Source organism: Hermetia illucens, chromosome 6 (genome assembly GCF_905115235.1).
Source record: "Hermetia illucens chromosome 6, iHerIll2.2.curated.20191125, whole genome shotgun sequence".
Classification (NCBI taxonomy): Eukaryota; Metazoa; Arthropoda; class Insecta; order Diptera; family Stratiomyidae; genus Hermetia; species Hermetia illucens.
The window spans coordinates 55,308,808-55,329,051 of record NC_051854.1 but is presented as its reverse complement, the minus strand read 5'-3'; the positions used below and the strand labels follow the sequence as shown (position 1 = coordinate 55,329,051).

General features: G+C 38.2%; 1 protein-coding gene across 1 annotated transcript in view; it reads left to right on the top strand.

Annotated features, from left to right (window-relative positions):
* LOC119660604 (bumetanide-sensitive sodium-(potassium)-chloride cotransporter) overlaps positions 1-19,814 on the top strand; it is a 40,599-nt gene extending 20,785 nt beyond the window's left edge. Inside the window, exons 3-13 of the mRNA XM_038069290.1 lie at positions 8,584-8,968; positions 11,785-12,018; positions 12,083-12,396; positions 13,746-14,132; positions 14,192-14,327; positions 14,389-14,600; positions 14,678-14,919; positions 14,970-15,472; positions 15,531-15,645; positions 18,763-19,036; positions 19,101-19,814. Of these exons, the coding sequence (XP_037925218.1) occupies positions 8,584-8,968; positions 11,785-12,018; positions 12,083-12,396; positions 13,746-14,132; positions 14,192-14,327; positions 14,389-14,600; positions 14,678-14,919; positions 14,970-15,472; positions 15,531-15,645; positions 18,763-19,036; positions 19,101-19,217 (2,919 nt within the window). The 3' untranslated portion in view covers positions 19,218-19,814. The remainder of the gene's footprint in view (positions 1-8,583; positions 8,969-11,784; positions 12,019-12,082; positions 12,397-13,745; positions 14,133-14,191; positions 14,328-14,388; positions 14,601-14,677; positions 14,920-14,969; positions 15,473-15,530; positions 15,646-18,762; positions 19,037-19,100) is intronic.
* Positions 19,815-20,244: the final 430 nt, after the last annotated feature.

Below are 20,244 nucleotides of genomic sequence, written 5' to 3'. Positions count from 1 at the left end.
ACAGTTGGATGACGACAATCATTTACTACATAAGTAAGAGAAATGAATCTTTCCAAAATCGTAAAAATTTAATTCAAGATGTTTGGTGGGCATATTCTAGTACATGTGTAGACATATATGCAAACTACCATGGAAACTTGACTAAAGCGGATTAATCCTGGTTAAACTAACCCATTGGTTCTCATGTGTACAAACTGGTAACGCAGACAACTCAACCATTGAGAATGTAAACCTTAAGATACATATGGATCTATAGTACGAGTCTGCAGGTGAGAACCCGCTTCATTCGTATAATAATAATAAAGATGCTTGAAAAATTGGCCATAGTGATTGCTGTCCTATTCCACTGGCTACTAACCTCCTCAATATGATTTGAAGAAATCAAATACATATATAACTAGTTTAGTTGTAATACAAATCTATTGTAGCTCCGCTCCACTGCCCAAAATTCTTCTAAAATCATGAACAGTAAATCAATAAATGCCATCTTCTGAAAAAATTGATTATTACCATTATTATATTAATAAATAAAAGCAAAACCCACATTTTAGTTTGGTTTTGAATCTATAAATCATCCGCTTTTTTCGCTTCTGGTGCTTCTGTAGTGGTAGTACATATGGTTAGTCGAAATTCATAGTTAGACCAAAAAATACCTCATACCAATCTACCTAGAGCGTTATATCTGGATCTTCCAGTTCTTTAAATGACTGTCTAGTTCTAGATTGTTACCGGTGTTCCACGGTAGTATAACGTTTGTAAGTTAGAAATGTTATTGTTATAACTTCACCTTGAAATAGATACACATGGGAGTGTTAAAAGTGTTTTTGCTGGGGGTAGCAATTACCTACCTCAATTTAAAGAAAAAAATAAAGGTCATTGTGTGTTTACAATTAATAGGAAGTTATGAAAAATTAACATGTTCAATAGGAAACCAATGTTTTTTGCTGTGGTAGGTGTTGTGATTTGATAAAACTGCCTAAAGAGTTGTTCATACGAGATGAGTTATGTGACGAGTATGAATTATTCATATTCATAAATCAGATTTATATGTTTTTTAGTAACCGTCACTATTTTAGTGTCTATCAATGCAAATATAGCAGACTTGTGTTCAGACTAGTAGAGATCTAGAAAGTACTTGCGTTGAGGAATTCTCACCTTCATACCTTTTCACACCTTCATATATACATACCATTTATCATGACGAAATATACATGTTATATGAAATTTGTAAAATTATTTGGGAAGAATGTAAGCCTTAGTTGTTGCTGGACGATTATATATCACAGAACAGGTATTTTGAAGATGACTCGACATAGTTTTTGAAATTTTCCATTTCCCAACTTAACTAACTTATATACATATATCTATATTATGCAGAGTATATATATAAAATATACCTACTTATTCTCGGGCTCTAATAAATTTATTTGTATCAGGAACCCTTATTTGGTACTTTTTTCATATTTTTCGCTAGTTAACAAGGGGTAGACCAGGGGTAAAACACTATATTTTTTCGGCATTTTAAAATGGATTTTTTTTTAAATCACGATGCATTTAATAGCATTTATATGGGATTGGTAGGTACGGCATCGTCTTCGTATTTTGGAGACTAGTGCATGCAGACACAATTGAGTCGTGAGGGATAGTCCACACGGGGCATGTTCTTTTTGAAAAAGCGGTTGCGAGTGATTTTACGTTGTACAGCTTCAATAACGCGACGGTCACGGTTGCGGAAGGGGGACCAGACTACACAGCAATATTCAAGGATATGTCTGATAAGAGAGTTGGAAAGCGTTAAAGGAGGCTGGATTGAGGTAAAGTAAGATAAAACCACACATTTGTTATCCACCAAAAGAATAGGAAAAGGTGTAGGGGAGAATTTAAGCGAATAGCACATCCAGTGGCGGTATAAATAGTATGTACCTCCTGTCGTGAATTAAGGCATTTAGGAACCAAATTGGCAAAGACTGGAAGGTTTGAAGCAGTTGATCGATGTTTCACGAAACGATGCTGTTCCTTCACAATGACCGAAGTGCGCGGTCTGGAAGTCTAAAAATTTTCAGAGGGAAACTGGCAATGCTTTTCTTTTAATTTTTTTTTTTTGTGAACTCAGGTCAGGAAACTTTATACAAATGACTACTAACAAGAAGACCCAAAATGAATTCCGAATAGTCGCAAACATCTTCTGAAACTTTGAACGCGTTTATCTCAAAAACATATTTTTTAAAATTTCTCCTCATTTTTCTCAGGAACTGCTAAATTGATTTCAATAATTTGTTTACAAAATTATCGCAATACTCGTCATTATGGTCCGAACTAGGATTTCTAAGATGCGTTGACATTAAATCCCATTCTAAGGTTTTGTTTGTAAAACAACACTTTATCAATATCTGTCTGTCCATTTGTCTATCTGTCACACGCACTTTTTCCAGAAACGGCTATATCGATTGACACGAAATTTGATGAGAAGATGGAAGCTATGCACGCCCATATATGCAATAAGTTACATCCTTCTATATTGAGTTTAAGGGAGGTCCTCATACATGCACAAGAGAGGTGTACAATTTTGTTCACCGAATATAGTCATGTTGTGTAACAAATGGAAGGTTTCGATTAGCAATCTCCAAAGCCGGTCTCAGTTTCGATATTTGCTGGAAAGACGGGGAGTGCGGTGGGTCGAAGGTGATGATTTCTTTAACGGACCCATTCTCAGAAACTAGCCATCCGAAAAATCTGAAAAAATCATGAAGCTGCCTCTGTATAGTTTGCAGGCCTAAAAATGCTCTCCATGTCGATATCTACACAAATTAAGTTAACAAGAGCATATTACTATGTTTTTTTTTGGAAATATGTTTCGTTTTTCAACCGCTGTTAATAGTTGGATAAACTTGGGTAAACACTAACTAGGCTCTTTCATTTCATACCCCACATGGCCACATCCTAAAAAAAATAACCATCCTCTTTCTGGCTGACACGCTTGTCAGGTGGTCTGCCTGTGAACCCATTGTAATAATGTTTTGTTTTACCGAAGCATCTACTTTATATATGGGTCCATGAATTACAAAGTAAGCATCACATTTCTATGGTTTAAGTAGCAGTAAATTCAAACCCTACACGGAAAACAACTTGTTACGAAGCCACAAAAGGAGCCTCGGACTAGCGATGCATTGAGTACTTTGATGAGCTACTGAACAACCAGAACATCGACGAGTTGGGGGTCCCGCCAACTGAAGACAACGGACAAATACTACCACCACCAAGTATTAGAGAAACAGTCGCCAGGAGCCGATGGAATTACAGCCGAATTGGTTAAATATGGAGGCGACCAGATACACCAAATGGTTCATCAACTCGTGCTTAAGGTATGGGAGACCGAATCAATGCCTGACGATTGGAAATGAGGGATTATCTGTCTCATACATAAAAAGGGAGATATCACACAGTGCAGCAATTATAGAGGTATCATGCTGCTGAGTACCATCTATATGATATTCTCCGCTATCTTGCTAGGCTGGATACCCCCATACGCCCAGCACATCATTGGCCCATTGAAAAGAGGCTTCACTCCAGGCAAATCAGCAACAGATCAGATTTTCTCTCTGCGGCAGGCGATGGAAAAACTGTTGGAATATGGACACCACTTGCATCATCTATTCATCGACTTTAAAATCGCCTATGATAGCATAGCCAGGGTAAAACTGTACACGGCCATGAGAGAATTCGGTACGACGAAATTGATAAAACTGACTAGGCTGACCCTGACCAATGTGCGAGGCCAGATAAAAGCAGTAGGATCACTCTCAAGACCATTCGACATCAACAACGGTCTACGACAAGGGGATGCCCTATCATGCGTTCTCTTTAACCTGGCCCTCAAGAAAGTGATCCGTGATGCTGAGGTAAATGCAAGGGGTACGATCCTCTTTAAGTCCACCCAACTACTGGCCTATGCCGACGATATCGACATCATGAGAAGAACCACCTGAGACGTACAAACTGCCTTCATCCAGATCAAGCAGGCGGCAATGGGCGCGAGATCTTGGGCTGCACATCAATGAAGGTAAGACAAAATATATGGTGGTAACATTAGCACCCAAAAACCAACCAACAAGATCGAACTGTACTGGTCAAACGGGAAGAAGATAGGAGAATACAACTTTGAGACCATTAATAGTTTGGCCGCGTTCGAGAGAAGAATCCTTCGGAGAATTTTTGGCCCCCTGGACGGATGGACGATTCCGTAGCCTACATAACGACGGAGTCTATGAGCGATACCATGACCGTCCGGTTGTGGATAAAATCCGGCTCAATAGGTTACGGTGGGCGGGTCACTTAATCCGTATGGATGAGGATAATCCAGCCTGGAAAGTCTATAAGGCCAATATCTATGGTAGAAAAAGAAGACGAGGCAGACCCTGACTAAAATGGAGCGATGGCGTCAGTCAGGACGCCAGACAGCTTTTAGGGATATCGAATTGGTGGACCTCGGCGCAAAACCGTTGTCTGGAGCTCCTTATTAAGGCAGGTCTAGACCGGTTACCGGTTGTTGCGCCGTTGATGATGATGAAATTCAAACGATATTGATAACTTTGGCTTGCTATAACTTTGTTACTAATAGCAAGATCTGAGTCAGTATTATACTGTTGCAGGGTAAACTTAAGGAGGGTTTTCCGATTAATTTCAAAACTTTGGTAATATGCTTTTATTAATTAACAAAACCTATAGCATTGCACTTAAATAAATTGATGGTAATTGAAATAAAAATTCGAAGTTTTTTCGTTTTTGCTTTACTAAAGATTTATTTTTCAGGGAATTGTTGGTTGAAAATGAGTTCTGCCTTTAGGCTTGTAGTGTTTGACAACTAACCCCAATTTCGTAGTCGATATTGAAATTATGCTGCGCTTATGAAAGCAATAATTGAAACGTTTAATTTGATACATGACGCCACACAAACTAATGCTATTCCTATATACCTAGAATTTCTCAGTTCACATACATATGTCCACAAAGACGAGGCAAATGCATGCGACAGAAAGAGAGACAGTAAGTCGGGTAACAAGTGCTGATGCCGACTAGCGCTTGGAAATCTGTTAGTGTTATGGTTCCCTGTTCTTTGAGATGGTTTTGCCGTGGAAAAACGATTTTTAATTATTTATATCATAAAGTAATTCTCGTCTACAGAATTTATGACCTGTTATTTGTCTGTAAAAACATCCTACTGATTTGAGAAATTTTTAATCCGTTTTCTTGTCTTGCGTAAAAAATGTTCATCATTCGTTACCCGACGTTGCCGCACATTTTACACTACAAATATAATAAATGCAGCGCATTAACGCGATGTTACTAGATAATTGGATGTCCCGAAGACGACAGTCTTTTTTTCCAGTTCCAAACGTGAGCTTAAAGAAAAAATATTTATTCTTCCAGAACAATCCTATGTTGGAAGACTGAATATTTTTCTTAAACACTTTTTGTTTTATGGTCTAACCTCAGTTATGAGACCAATTTTCATTCAGAAAATATTCCATAAAACGTCAGGGTCGAAAAGTTATCCTCGAAAAAACGAATTTTATCTCTGGTTTTTGCGTTGTCACATTGAGCAATACAACTTTTTAAACGGACCCTTTGAAGGGACGATTCAAGAAACCAACTCCTATAATTTTCACATTCCATGCAGGAGAACCTTCGCAACTCATGTACAGACTTATATCCACATAGATTCAGCTGCAATATTGGGGCATGTGTGATTGGGCGTACTTTTCGACCCTAATGGTAGGGTATAGTTGAGTTTTTTTTTTCAAAATGACGTTCGATTGCTACTTCGGAATAAAATATGATATTTTGTCTCAGTATGATAGTGCTCCACCTTATTATTCATCTCATGGGAGACATTAAGTAAATTAACCTATCCCTGTCGGAAGAGCTAAAAATAAGGATTATTAAGCCAAGCAACAGGCTAGAAAAGATGCTATTCAATAGAGTAACAATGGCTGCCATGAGAAAAAAGGCTAGAGCTGGCGTTATAAATAGTACTTTCCGAAGTGCAGAATGTGAACATTTGTTCCCAAACTATAATATGTAAATATTGAGTCAATTCAGAGATCTGGTTTACGGTTTTCTTTAAAAATGTAAGGGAACAGGCCTAACTGTTGAAAACAAAAAAAAATCTGAAGAAATTCAGGAGAGCCACTCAATGAAACAATATCTAAGTGGAAGCCTCTGGGGACAAGGTTGATTAAACTAACTTTCTCATACTCAATGTAGATGATCAGGAAGTGAACTGTCCTGGATTGCAGTCTCTTTTTACGGGGCCCAGTCTGGTGAAAGCTATCTTGTCAGATGCGGCAAGCAATGGCAAAACCAGCAAAAATCTCAGTGAAATGCATATTTCTCATAATTATGAGATTCAGAAGCTCCAAGACGGAAGTGCAGTTCCTTTCATCACTCATCTAATTTATTTTAACAAATTTCGTCATAAACCATTCCCTAAATATTCTTGCAGTTCCATCAGCTACACACTTCATATCCTTCTTGTTATTTGTATCATAATATATGTAGTTCTATACCAGAGAATAATAATACGAGCCTCAGAAAGTAGGTGGGTTTATCTTATATGTACATTATGTAATTCCGACTGAATTAAAGTCGTTTTTATTCATTAACGGTAATGACGCCGTAATATCTCCTGCCACTTCTGGGCTCCTTCGTTAACGTTTCTGGTAAGGTCTATGGTTGATATTTTGTGTCGGCCGCCTGCGTTCTCACAATTAGAGGCAGTCTATTAGTAGTCTTCCCGCTGTGCTCGGTAAGCGTATTGATCCATATGACGGCGGTTCAGTCGGTGTTTATCTCTCTTAGGGGCCATTCTCCCCTTTTCAGGCAGATAGAGTGAACGCGCTCGTCCTTTCTTTTCGATCATAAATTTCATTATTTTGCTTGAGATTCCATGATTACTTCTTCTTTATTCATCATTATGCGTAAAAAAACTAGCTTTTATTTAACCACCGACTGCGCCACCGGATTCTATGTAGTCACGCAATAATTGAAATACTTCTCACTTACCTCTTTACAGAGGACGCAAACCAAGCCTTTTTCGAAGCGAAATGGTCTAAACTGGTCGCTTTTGCAAGCCAGCTGCCACACTTAAGACATCTAAAACACCTAGTCTGCGTTAACTTTTACCGAAGTCTGCAGACGACGCATCCAACTTTCAACTTGCTAACTTGGAGAATTTCATTTGTCCATTCCGCCCGCAAACTGATTGTGCATTCCTCTGATTGCACTTCGCTCTTTTCGCTGCCATGTCGGGTATCAATTAAAAGGCTTAATTAATTAGTTGGAAATAATCTCAAAAACTTCAATGCCGGCATGGTTCCTAAAATAGCTTTTATGAGGTCCTGCTCATGTACGTAAGTGGGAGGTTGCTGCCAGTTAGAAACAGAACAATTAATAATCGTTCTTGGAAGGTTATTCCCAACTCGCTAATGGAAAAATTGATTATCTTTCTCAAATAAGAAGGAAACCCTTGAATTAACATGGTAAGACTACGTACTACGAAAAGGAGGTTTTCCTTTATATCATATGAATAGTGCAAGATTAATTTTTAGCCACTCTTATCAGTCAAGAAACGGTCCCTCCACTCCATATTTCTCTAATGAAAAAAGTAAGCAAAGACTAAGTATAAATGCGGTTGCCTTTTGATTATAACAACTCAAGTTGCAAGATTTGAGCTCGACAAAGGGTTCCAAAGTAACACGTTATGGAGATTTTTGCACACACGGCCCAGTTACTACGACAGGTAATACAGAGTATCTAGTCTATTCAAATGAAAAAATCCAACATTTGTAAACTTTAAACACTATTTATCTTGTAAAGGGCCATTACAGTTATCGCTTTCTATTTTTTATTTATTTTATCAATTCTAACGTCAGAGATGCTCACGTAATCGATCAACTGTCGTATAAATTTGGATGGACAACAATACAACCTAAATGTTGAAAAAATGATTATGTTGCTTATGAAGTTTAATGTCAATTCCGAATCAGTAAAGATAAAGTCAAGTGACGAAAGTGGTGTTCCAATGATAATCAGAAAATTTGCAGTGAGGAAAATATATTTTTTCATCGATCCTGACTGGGATAATTCTCGAAAGATCCTCCCAAAAATCTAAAATAGGCGTATCTTCAAAAGTATTAAAAGATAAATTTTCTATTGGGGCGTGTTCTTTTGGGGAAAAATTACAGGCGCGAAAATAGACTCAGAGAATAATAAATCCACCAACACTATTACTGCATTTGAGCAATTTAATTTTTTTGTGAAAAAAATGGTGCTAAACCAAAATTACGATAAAGTGTCAGCTTTCGAATCGTAGTTGATTTGTACCCAAAGTTTGAGATAACATTATAAAGAAATAAAATTTCTTCACTCATATAACGCTGTCACAATTCGATTTTGATCCTTGTGTATAATCGTATACATTTGGATATCTAAAGGTTTTTCTAAGAATCTACTGATACAATAATGTGTTAGCTTTCAACTTTTGATATTTTTTCTAATAGCGTTCTTTCTACATTTCTTTTTCAGTCATCGTCACAAGATCCAGAAGCTCCAACCGCCCCTCATACACAAATCAAGCTAGGATGGATCAATGGCGTAGTCATCCCAGTATTACTCAATATTTGGGGAGTAATGCTGTTCTTGCGTCTGAGCTGGGTAGTAGCACAATCTGGAATTATACAAACCCTTGTGATAATCGCTATATCTGCAGTGGTTTGTGTTATAACAACGCTTTCACTGTCAGCAATCAGCACGAACGGGGAGGTGAAAAGTGGTGGAGTTTATTTCATAATATCCCGATCATTGGGTCCTGAATTTGGAGCGTCAGTTGGCATTGTTTTTGCATTTGCAAATGCTGTAGCAGCATCTATGAACACAATAGGTTTTTGCAGTTCACTGAATGACTTGTTAGGTAAGTGTAAATTCAATACTTTCTCAAGACCAATATACAGTCAACCAATTAAAAAGTTGGACAGTTACTGCAGTCTATTTTGAAGCCAAATAACTCCGAAACCATATGGTATTTTTAAATGAATTATGAAAGAAACAACAATAACCATTTATAGGTATTTTCTACCGTTATTATTATTTTATTAATTTTATGTTACACAGAAATATTACACAAAAATAAAAAAAAAAAATTGGCGTACATCGCAGCCAAAAACAAACTTGGACACTTTAAGTTATTCTATATCGCAACACGTAATGCGATTGCTGCTGAAAAGGAGGTACTGTTATGTTTCTTGTTACATTTATAACTTCTGGCTTCCCTGGGGTATACGATATGCAAGTATCCCACGTCAAAGAACCGAAAATGAACAATGAGCAACCGTCCTGCGACTCCAATGAACTGATCATTAACTATTATAAAAGCATTAGGAAAATAGCTCAAAAACACAAATACCATCCCCCCCCCCCAAACGGGTTCATCACAACAAGTCGGAATACCGGAGGCTCTAGTTTCGGATATAAAGGTTTTGTTTTCATCTTATGTAAGAAACTTCAACGCACATTTTTTTTTACGTACATAGCTACAAATCCAGCATAATCCTTCATATTTCTCCAAACTACAAGTCATACGTACATATTACAGCCAGATATTATCCTCACCCTAAACAAACAAACTGCCTATTTCCGAATATTATATATAGATATGCACGTATATAAATTGATCGTACCCATGTTTCCGATTTACTTCGTGCACAAGAGCATACGTATGTATATATATACTACCGATATTAAATACGGCCGGTTTAATGTACAAATATATATATCTGAATTAGACACTACCCGCAAACTTCATTAGCACGCATATACTATATACCTACATACACACATGTCTGTTTGGAGTAATTGATATTCATATACAAATGACTAAAAAACTAAAAGAAATAATTCTTTGCGACTCCATTCATATGAACTTACCTCCTTGGGGTATTGACGAAATATATGGGATAATGACGTCATACACGTCGTAGAATGTACGAAATTCACGAAAAATGGCAAAGTTTCACCCACTTTGTTAATAGTAGTTGAATTTTCTTGAAACTGGACCAAATTGTGTACTATGTTATCCCTTACACCCAAGCCAATTTTTGTACTTCTGGATGGACATAAGGGGGTTGCCGAGTAAATTTCTAAAATGTGGAAATATGCTGCTGTTTTTGAGACCTAGATTTCGTAGAGATGCACCATTGTGATTTTTTCAGATTTTTCGATTGGATAAGTTTTGAAAACGAGACCTGTTACACTTTTTGACGGTCATATTTTGAGCCCTCACTCCCCTATGTTTCGTCCGATATCAAATATGGAACCAATTTCGAGAAATACCGATTGATCCCTTTGGTTTGATACCCCACATTACCACATTTTATGAAAAAAAAATGTGCACTCTCCATTCACATGCACGGATGATCCAGCCCGGAAAGTCTATAAGGGCAATATCTATGGTAGAAAAAGAGGACGAAGTATACCCTGCCTGAGGTGGAGCAATGGCGTAGGTCAGGACGCTGGACAGCCTTTATCGATATAGAATTGGTGGACCTCAACGCAAAACCGGGGTGTCTGGAGTTTCATATTAAGACAGGTCTAGACCGGCGGTTGTTGCGCAACATAAGAAACAAGTCTAAGAGGGTTGCAGTATCTATTGTAGGAATTTTGGCACAAAGAGGGATTAAGGGCCTATACTCCAAAAAAGAAGCCATCGCTTTCCCCAAAATCCAAGTTAAATATGCTCAAGAGGTCGTTAATAGGACAGAAGAGCTTTTGAAAACAGTTATTTTCTATGACGACTCTAAATTCAACATGTTCGGTTCCAATTGGTGTGGTAAAGGGTGGTCACTGTCTTAGAAGCTCGTAATATTGAACCAACAGCTAAACACGGCAGTGATAGCATCATGATGTCATGGGCTGCGGCGTCTAAACGGCCATGATTGCTGCATATAAGCCAAAAAACGTCACTAAAATAGATTAATTTGACATACCAAGCCAGGATATACTAGCTACGGTTGCTATATTGGGCTTGTCATCTGATATAATGTTGGATCATTACAATGATTCAAAACCACATAACCAGGGTCGTTAAGGAATGGATTCCCTATAATGTCAAAAGGACTCTTGCTCAGTTACCTCGGAGCTTGGATTTAAATCTGATAGAAATCGTGTGGCCACACGTCAAAAAGGAGCTACAGAAAAGAGAGATAAAAGGCAAAAAGGACTTGAGGAATCACAAAAAGACTATCTGGTCCATTCCTGCAGAAGTTAACGAAAAAATTGCAGGATCAATGAAAAGAAGACCTTTCGCAATTTTAAAAGTTAATGGTCACCACATAATATAATAATATAAATCTACTCAATTGTTGACATACATTTGTTCTCTTTGTATTAAATTTGAAGTGTCCAAGTTTTTTTTTGTAGGCTGCGCCAAACGCTCATTTGTTTGTTTAATCCTTGTTTTTCTTTTTAAAATAAGACTAATCAAATAATAATAACGTTAGAAAATGCACATGAAGATGTATTGTTTTTTCTCCAATGGGTCATCCAAAAGTATAAACTGACTTCTGAGATATTTGACTTCAAAGTGTATTGCAGTAACTGTCCAACTTTTTAATTGATTTACTGTATGTATATCTAAACAACTCTTGAATTCGAAGATGTTAAGTTCTAACTTTTGTCCCCTTTTGCCTCCTCTTAAATATTGAGACAATTCCGTTTATTTGTTCTTTTCAGCCAGCTTCGATTTGAAAATTATCGACGGAGGTAACAATGACATACGCATCGTGGGAGTTGTCACAATCCTCGTATTGATCCTTATATGCTGTGTAGGCATGGAATGGGAATCGAAAGCTCAAAACTTTCTTATCGTCACAATCGTTCTAGCAATATTCAACTTCTTGATCGGAGTAGCTATAGGTCCAGGAGATGATAAAGAAAGGATAGCAAAAGGATTCGTTGGTTTCAGAAGTACGTATACCATCCAAATTATTTCAAATAAGGAGTTTTCTGATCCACAACTCACTTATTGCAGCTGACACAATGTTGACAAATATGGGACCAGATTATAGATTCAGTGAAGGTTTAAATCAGGATTTCTTCAGTGTGTTTGCTATATTCTTTCCGAGTGTAACTGGAATTCAGGCAGGCGCTAATATATCAGGGGATCTTAAAGATCCAGCCAGTGCTATTCCAAAAGGGACACTACTTGCTCTCTTTATTTCTATGTTGTCTTACGCTACATTTGTATTGTTTGCTGGAGGAGCGGCTCTACGTGATGCTTCAGGGAATATTGCTGATGTTGTTAATGGCACACTAAGCCCACATTTGGAATGTACTTATACTAATGTAAGTATTTGGTTTTAACGATGCCAATAGTTTATGATTTTCAAATTTACAATATTTCTCGCATTTTTGTTAATTTAGATGATAGTTTTGAAAAGGTAGTGGGGGAGAGTCATGATTTTGTGTGAAGTTTAAAATCTCCGTAAAACGGAAGAAGAATATACATTCTTCTCTCTTCTCACAAAGCCATGTAGAATATCAAGTGAAAAGTTCTGGTCGGCGCTTTACGAAGTCATTTGGTCAAAATTATGGTTTTTTGTGTTAATTTCCTACTCCTTGAAATAAAAAGTCAACTATAAAAGCTTTCTGACTAGTTGTAAACTACCGGATAATCACTGTATAACATCGCTGAAATTAGCAAACTAAATAGATTTTCAAACAGAAAAACTTGTTTCCTCCCCCAAAACTTCATTCATAAAAAAGTGCAAAACTTTTAGTTTTCACTTATTACTCGTCGTGGTGCCTTTGTGCGTCTACTTGCGTTAACTTTCACCATTTCTTCTAAACTTTCGTTTCAAAATGACAGATACTCTGAAATAAAAAATGTATAAATTATGTACATAGAAAGTTAATAATAATAATAATCGTTGGCGCAACAATCCATATTAGATCCGGGCTTTGAAGTGTGTTAGAGCACTTCATTCAAGGCCGCAACGATACACTACAAGATTACAGTGCCCTGCAGGAAGCAATGTGATCAGCATTGCGCTCGCCCGTCACGATAACTAATTCCTCTGCCACCAGTGAGATTTGAACCGCGACCTTCCGCTGCAACAGCCCAGAGCTCTAGCCACTTGAGCCATCCGGATACTAACTTAGACAATTACCGAATATTACTATCCTACGAACTACAAAGTGTGACAAGGTTTATTTGGTGACAAAGCCCACTGGGTGGAGCAGCGCACGTTACATCACTCCTGCAAAGACAGTTGGTTATCATTTTTAACTACTCTACTTCATATACATTGTTTTAGAGCGACTTAGTTGCCTAGCTTTGTAGGAAAATAATTTCCATTCGCACAACGTAAACAGTCTTCCACTCCTTGCATACATCAATTCATTTGTCTATCTTCACAATCATTCAAATTTCATAGCAATCTTCTGATTATCTGAAGAATTCCACAAATTTTTGGTGTCCCTGGAAGTGAAAGAATTCTTCGTCAATTACTATATCATTAGACCAGTTTGGACTGACTTTGAACTGTTCAAGTTTGCCCTTACCTCTGCGAGCCTACGTGAAGATCCTTCTCTTAAAAGCTTATTTATGTACGTTTCCAAAAGCTCACCCAGCCATCAAACAAAATATTTTCGCGATTACAATTTCTCTGATGAATTTATTTTGCTCCTTTCAGTCTTGCCCGTATGGCTTACAAAATTCATATTCTGTGATGCAGCTGATGTCGCTCTGGGGACCACTTATTTACGCAGGATGTTTTGCAGCAACTTTAAGCACTGCGCTAACTAATTTGCTATCCGTGCCTCGTTTAATCCAAGCACTTGGAATTGACAAGATTTATCCTGGTCTAATTTTCTTCTCTAAACCATATGGAAAGCATGGTGAACCATATAGAGGCTACGTACTAACATTTTTCCTATCTGCTGCCTTCGTTTTAATTGCCGAACTCAACGTTATTGCTCCATTGATATCCAATTTCTATCTTGCATCTTATGCTCTTATCAACTTCTGTACATTCCATGCAGCATTCGTCAAACCATTGGGTTGGAGGCCAACATTTAAGGTAATATAAATATAGAAAAATGTAAAATACGACTTGAATTTTACACTGTCTTCCCACAGTATTACAATGTATGGCTGAGTCTCGTCGGCTTTGTCATGTGCGTTATCATAATGTTCTTAATTGAATGGATATCATCATTGATTACTTTCGTTGTAATATTCGCTTTATATTTAATAGTGGTTTATCGCAAACCAGGTGAGTTATTATAGAAGTAAGGGAACTTAATTTCAATTTCTAAGCCTGAATTCATTTGTAGATGTTAACTGGGGATCTTCGACTCAGGCTCAAACCTACAATACAGCCCTTAGCTCAGCACAAAAACTACAGACGATTTCCGATCATGTTAAAAATTATCGGCCTCAAGTCTTGGTGCTAATTGGCGATCCGAAGACCCGCCCACCTCTACTAGATCTCGGCCATCTAATCACCAAACGGACATCATTGATGATTGCTGGTAGAGTTATATCGGTAGGTGAAACTTTTAATATCTTGAAAAATTTCTCGAACAGCTAAAAACGTAATTTATCCATGGGAATATTTCATAGGAGCGCATCAACTACAAAACTCGAATGAACCTTTTGAAAGAAGGACAAAATTATATGCGTGCGAAAAAAATGAAAGCCTTCTACACAATAGTTGATGGACTTTCATTGGAAAATGGTGTAAACGCATTGATAAAAGCCTCTGGATTTGGAAAAATGGTTCCAAATATGGTTCTGATGGGTTACAAACACGACTGGCGAACATGTCGGAAAGAAGATCTAACTGCTTACTTCAACATTCTACAGTAAGCTTTTCTTCAATCTTCTATTACTCAAAACTAATATATTCTTTTAGTCTGTCGTTTGCAAGTCGAATGGCAGTCGCTATACTTCATCTTCCAGATGGATTAGATTTCTCAAACGTGAATCAAGACTTCAAACTGGCTTCAAGTGATAGTTTTGACAATTTGGAGGCCGCAGCCCATGCCCACCGTCATGCCGGTGTCTGTGACAATCCTGGCTTACAAATACCAAAAACTTCAGAAATATTTCATATCGACTCAAATCTTAATTTGGCGGGAATGGTGCATTCGCCTTCGTCGGATGTGCTAACGGATCCTAAACCTGAAGCTACTATGTCAAATGGATCGAACGCTTCACCTTTGGGAAGGAATAAAAGTCATGATGATTCAACCACGACTCAATCGAATTTGTCAGCATCGAATTCCGAAGCTGATATAGTGTATTCAACCAAGGGAGGATCAGAAGTACCAAAGTCAGTACTGAATGCATTGACTTACTTCACACGGAAACAACCGAAAGCAACAGTTGATATCTGGTGGTTATATGATGATGGAGGTAACTTCAAAAAGGAGTTTATAAAAAGAAATAATTGACTGATTGTATTACTTAACAGGTCTAACTATGCTGCTACCATATATAATTTCAACCCGCTCGACTTGGGCCAATTGCAAATTGCGAGTTTTCGCATTGACTAACCCAAGACAAGAGTTAGAACTGGAGGAAAGAAAGTAAGTATATAAAATTCAGTATATTTGTTTCTCTAACTGATAAGGAGACTAACGTCGAATTATTGTGGATAATATCAGAAAAAAAGCGATCTACACTAATTTTAACTTATTAAACATTAACAAGTCTCTGACCCGATACTTGCAAGAGAAATATATGCAAGTTTCCCCCTTTAAACCTCCAAGAAGAGAAATAGTAGTTATGGTGTGTTTAGTCAGAAAACATAATGATTGGTGCCAAGAATCGTCGTCAAAATTTAGGCGTCTCTATTTACCTCTCTTTTCAAATTCAGAACCATTTGGACAAGGCCCGTGACTCGGTGAAAGAGCAGTTACGTATCTGTGAATTAACGTGTCTGTCTCGGGGATCTAATCCCATGGTCTTTTTAAGACACGGTTTGATTTTGTGACCACAATCCGCTGCTACAACGGTACCAGTCTATACCGAGTGCATGGCTCAGCATTCATACTGGTGGATGCAAGACTTACCTAAATCTCTACCGAACTATGGAGTACGGCACCCGTGTTGAAACACAACACCACGTTTGAGGCCCGAAGGGGTCTGTTCGCTTGAACACAACCACAACCCCCATAAAATTCCCACTAGGGGGCCAACCGCAACAAACGAGCTGAACGCACACACAAAGGGAATTCTCCCGAAGTATGTGAATTCAGGGGCTATCCCGTTTCCTATGGTATCAGTATACCCCTGGTAAGGTTTCGCGACGTACTGCCATTTCAGATGAGTCCCCATGCAGACTCGGGTCTGATCGCCCTAATTAGGCTTTTGGAGCATTCGCCTACTGCAGCACGGCCGGCAAACCAATGTGATACAGCATCTCCCGGTACCAGCACTATGGAGGTTCTCTTCGGCCACTTGGTTTTGATTCGGCCGACAGGGTTGCCGCCCCATCCTCCTCACCGCCACTTCTGGGCACCTCGGTGAAAGCAAAAAAATATCATCAGCGTAGTCGAGGTGTTTGAGAAAAGATGTCATAGTCCGTTGACGTCTTCCGGACAAAGCAGTACGAAGAGCGCCACCGATAGTAATATCGGTAACCAGATGCAACCCTAGCGGACTCTATTTTCGGCTTCAAATTCTCTAAGATTTTACCTCGATGCAGTGATATTTTATGTCGCTCTGATAATAGCTGTTAGTTTCTCGGAAATGCTCTTCGTGTGTAGAGCACGCCAGATATGGTCCCTATGAAACGAAGATGTAAACTCCGCGCCCTGTAACAAAAAGATCCGTAGGTTGTTGATGTGGTGAATGCGGAAGGATCCGGATCGAAAGCCAACCTGTTCTCTGCCAATCAACCTTTCCTTGATGCATTCCAAAAATATTTTAGCCATTATGTTGTGACGGCAGGTAGCAATATTAAAAGTCGAATTTGATCAGTTTTTTTAATTATTTAAACTATTTATTTTTAATAAATGTAATCACGCCTACTATCTGTCGACACACTTTTGCCATCTTTTGCCATTTGACGTAAAAGCCTGGTTTATGGAAGTCGATGAACTGTTGAAAGGTCCTTTTAATTTGAATTGATTTTTTAATTGGTGGAAGTCGTGTGACAGATAGTTTCCATCTTCAACTCCTGTGGTTTTTCCACGGTTTCTTTGACGAAATGTGGTCGAGCTCTGTCATGCATGAGAATAGGAGCTAATTGATTTGTCAATATCGGTTGTTTAACTGCAAGATTTGTCATCATTTCCTCTAGATCCTTGTAGTAGATATGCACCGTGATCGATGTGTTAGCTTCATGAAGTTTCAGCCGATGGCACCTGGGTCAGCCCACCAAGAAAACACCTTCAACGTAAATGTCGGAGCATCGGTGATAACCCATGCGCACTTTGGCCGGGATCTGCTTCCACGATGGCCTTCATTGCAATTTTATCGACTTAAGTCTCAGGTCGGCCCCGTAGCTCTCCATTGAGCTGAAATCGCCAGCAACAAACTTTTTAAACTAACGCCTTACCGTGAGTTAAGAAATGCCTTAACGCACCCGCAGGCGTCTCTACCCAGTCCTCGTACTTTTTTGTGATGCATGGCTAACACTACCTCCTCTTTCCCTTTGTAGATGTATTCATTCCAGATTTTTCTGTTCTCTGTAACGTGCTTCTCATCGATTAATGGTTTGACGAGGCCCTTTGTTTGCTACTTTATGCTCCTCAGATATAAGGAGTTTCTTGCTTTGGGCTATTGGACACAGTGCGCTCTGACGATTCCTGTGCAATTTTATCTGACATTAAGTATGCTGGACTCTTTCTGTGATAAACCGGCTTCGACTTTGTTATAGCTAGGTTTCCGCAGCTGTATCAACTAGGCATTTTCTTATTCTGCATAACACTTCGGCTTTTGCTTCGCTTCCTTTTCCTTATTTATGTTCTATCTTCGACAAGTGCTCACCAAGTTCTTATATGTAATCTAGAGTATGTTGACTAATTTAACGATCTTGTAGTTTTAGAGATACTTGCAACTCTACTGGAATTAATATCAGGTTGGAGGCAATTATTGTATCTGCCTGAAAACTTCTTTTAAGAGATATTATCCTATATTAATATACTAAGGTCACCTGAAGCTGAGTGCCCGAAAAATAAATACCCATCAGTTAGGAGTATGAAATAACAATTTGCATCATACATTCAGCGGAAAAAAATACAAACAGCGGGGTCGGCTCGTTGTGATCGGTTTCGCCATTTGGCTCTATCAAATCCCTGATCTGGATGCAACCTCGAGGCTTTTAAATCCCCATCCCGCGTATATTCGGCCTGCCTTTTGGTCGTTTACCATTAGCTTCGATGTTCAGACCAATCTTGGCAAGTTAATTCTTGTTAGCACGAATTGCAGAAGACGCCTCTTTCGTAATTTTTCCACGATCGGTGCAATCCCATAACCATCACGGATATCCTGATTTCGGATGTGATCAAAACGTGTCACGCCACTAGTCCAACGCAACATCTTCGTCTCCATTACCGCAAGAAGCCATTCATTGTCTTTTATAGTCACAATACTGTTTTAGAGTTAGGATTTACCGTTGAATGATTGGCATGTAATATAGAAGTGAATTAAGCTGATTGCACCGAAAACCATTAATAAATCAATGTTTCTATTTCCAGTGTTGCAAACCTCTTAAATAAACTACGAATCGAATTCTCATCACTAGTCATGTTACAAGGAATTAACGAAAGACCAAAACAAGCAACAATTAATGCCCACCAACAGCTTTTATCTCAATTCCAAGAAGGAGTGAATAATCAAATTTTCGTTTCTGATGTTGAAATCCTCACATTACAAGAAAAAACGAATCGACAGCTACGACTCCACGAAATGCTACAAGAACATTCCAAGGATGCATCTTTAATTTTTATGTCTCTACCAATGCCCAGACAGGTAAAACTGTGATTAACACGCCTTATTTCACGTTTGTAATATATTTTTTTCTTTTAATTTACAGGAGGCAGTATCTGCTCCTCTCTATATGTCGTGGCTGGAAATGCTAACAAAAGACATATCATGTCCTTTCATCCTCGTAAGGGGGAACCACACGCCAGTTTTAACATTTTATTCTTAGTTTTTAACTTATCGATCTTGGTTTAAAGTTTAGAGGATTTGTTGAATCGACTACAGTACATGACCCCCACAAATATAATAGACATAGCTGCGAAAGTATTATTACTGATACAGTCTTACAATACTATTGTTAGGTCAGCATTCAAATTATGTACCAAGCAGTATTTATTTCAAACTAGAATCTTCGCGTCAAAAATTGGAGTGTGAATGAGGTTATAATTTACAAAAATACAACTCCGTCCAAAAGAGTTCTTGAACTAAATTTAGTTTCACATTCTTTTCAAAAATTGTTCTTCCGTGTTTTCATTTTTTAAATTCTCGACCGCACTTTTTTTGAAATTTTAAATGATTGTCCATTCTGAAAAGCTCAACCTATGCGTCGCAACATATGTAGTTCATGATATTTCGTGAAGGTTACTCGCCAGATGTTAGTTAAAAGTGTATATGTGATAAGTAGTTTACGTGAAAAACTTTCAATACTTTTTGTAAGAATTTGTTGTATATGAATGTAGTTTATTTTTAAATTACGAATAATTGCTAATGCACGTATTTTTTAAAATTATTGAAATAAAAATGTGAAATTTTAGTGATTCTTCAATTCTAAATTGCTATCGAGCCGTCGTTCTACTGTATTTCCTTCGTTTCCACTCTGAGATTCTTATTGCTTATTGCCATATTCATGATGTGAGTCATTAAACTTGGTTCTATCGCTCACGCTAAGCCGAATACCCCTAGCGAAACTGAAAAATACGTTGTTTTCTCATTTATTTGCACACGCATACCGTCTCAAATGGACTGCTTGGAATCCAATCTCGTTCCGCCACAGCGCTCCGCCCCCAACTGAATCCAAAGGGTTTCGGCGATGTTTAGTTTGTCCCCAATTTGTGCCTCGTGCTTTCCACTCCTGAGGACCTTATAGGGTCCATCGTATGATACCTGCAAGTGTCCCCGAGTAACATCAGCCCACACCAAGGCATGGATGCAGACTTCGAGCTCGCTAAGAGTGTTGACACCACTGGCTACGCGTG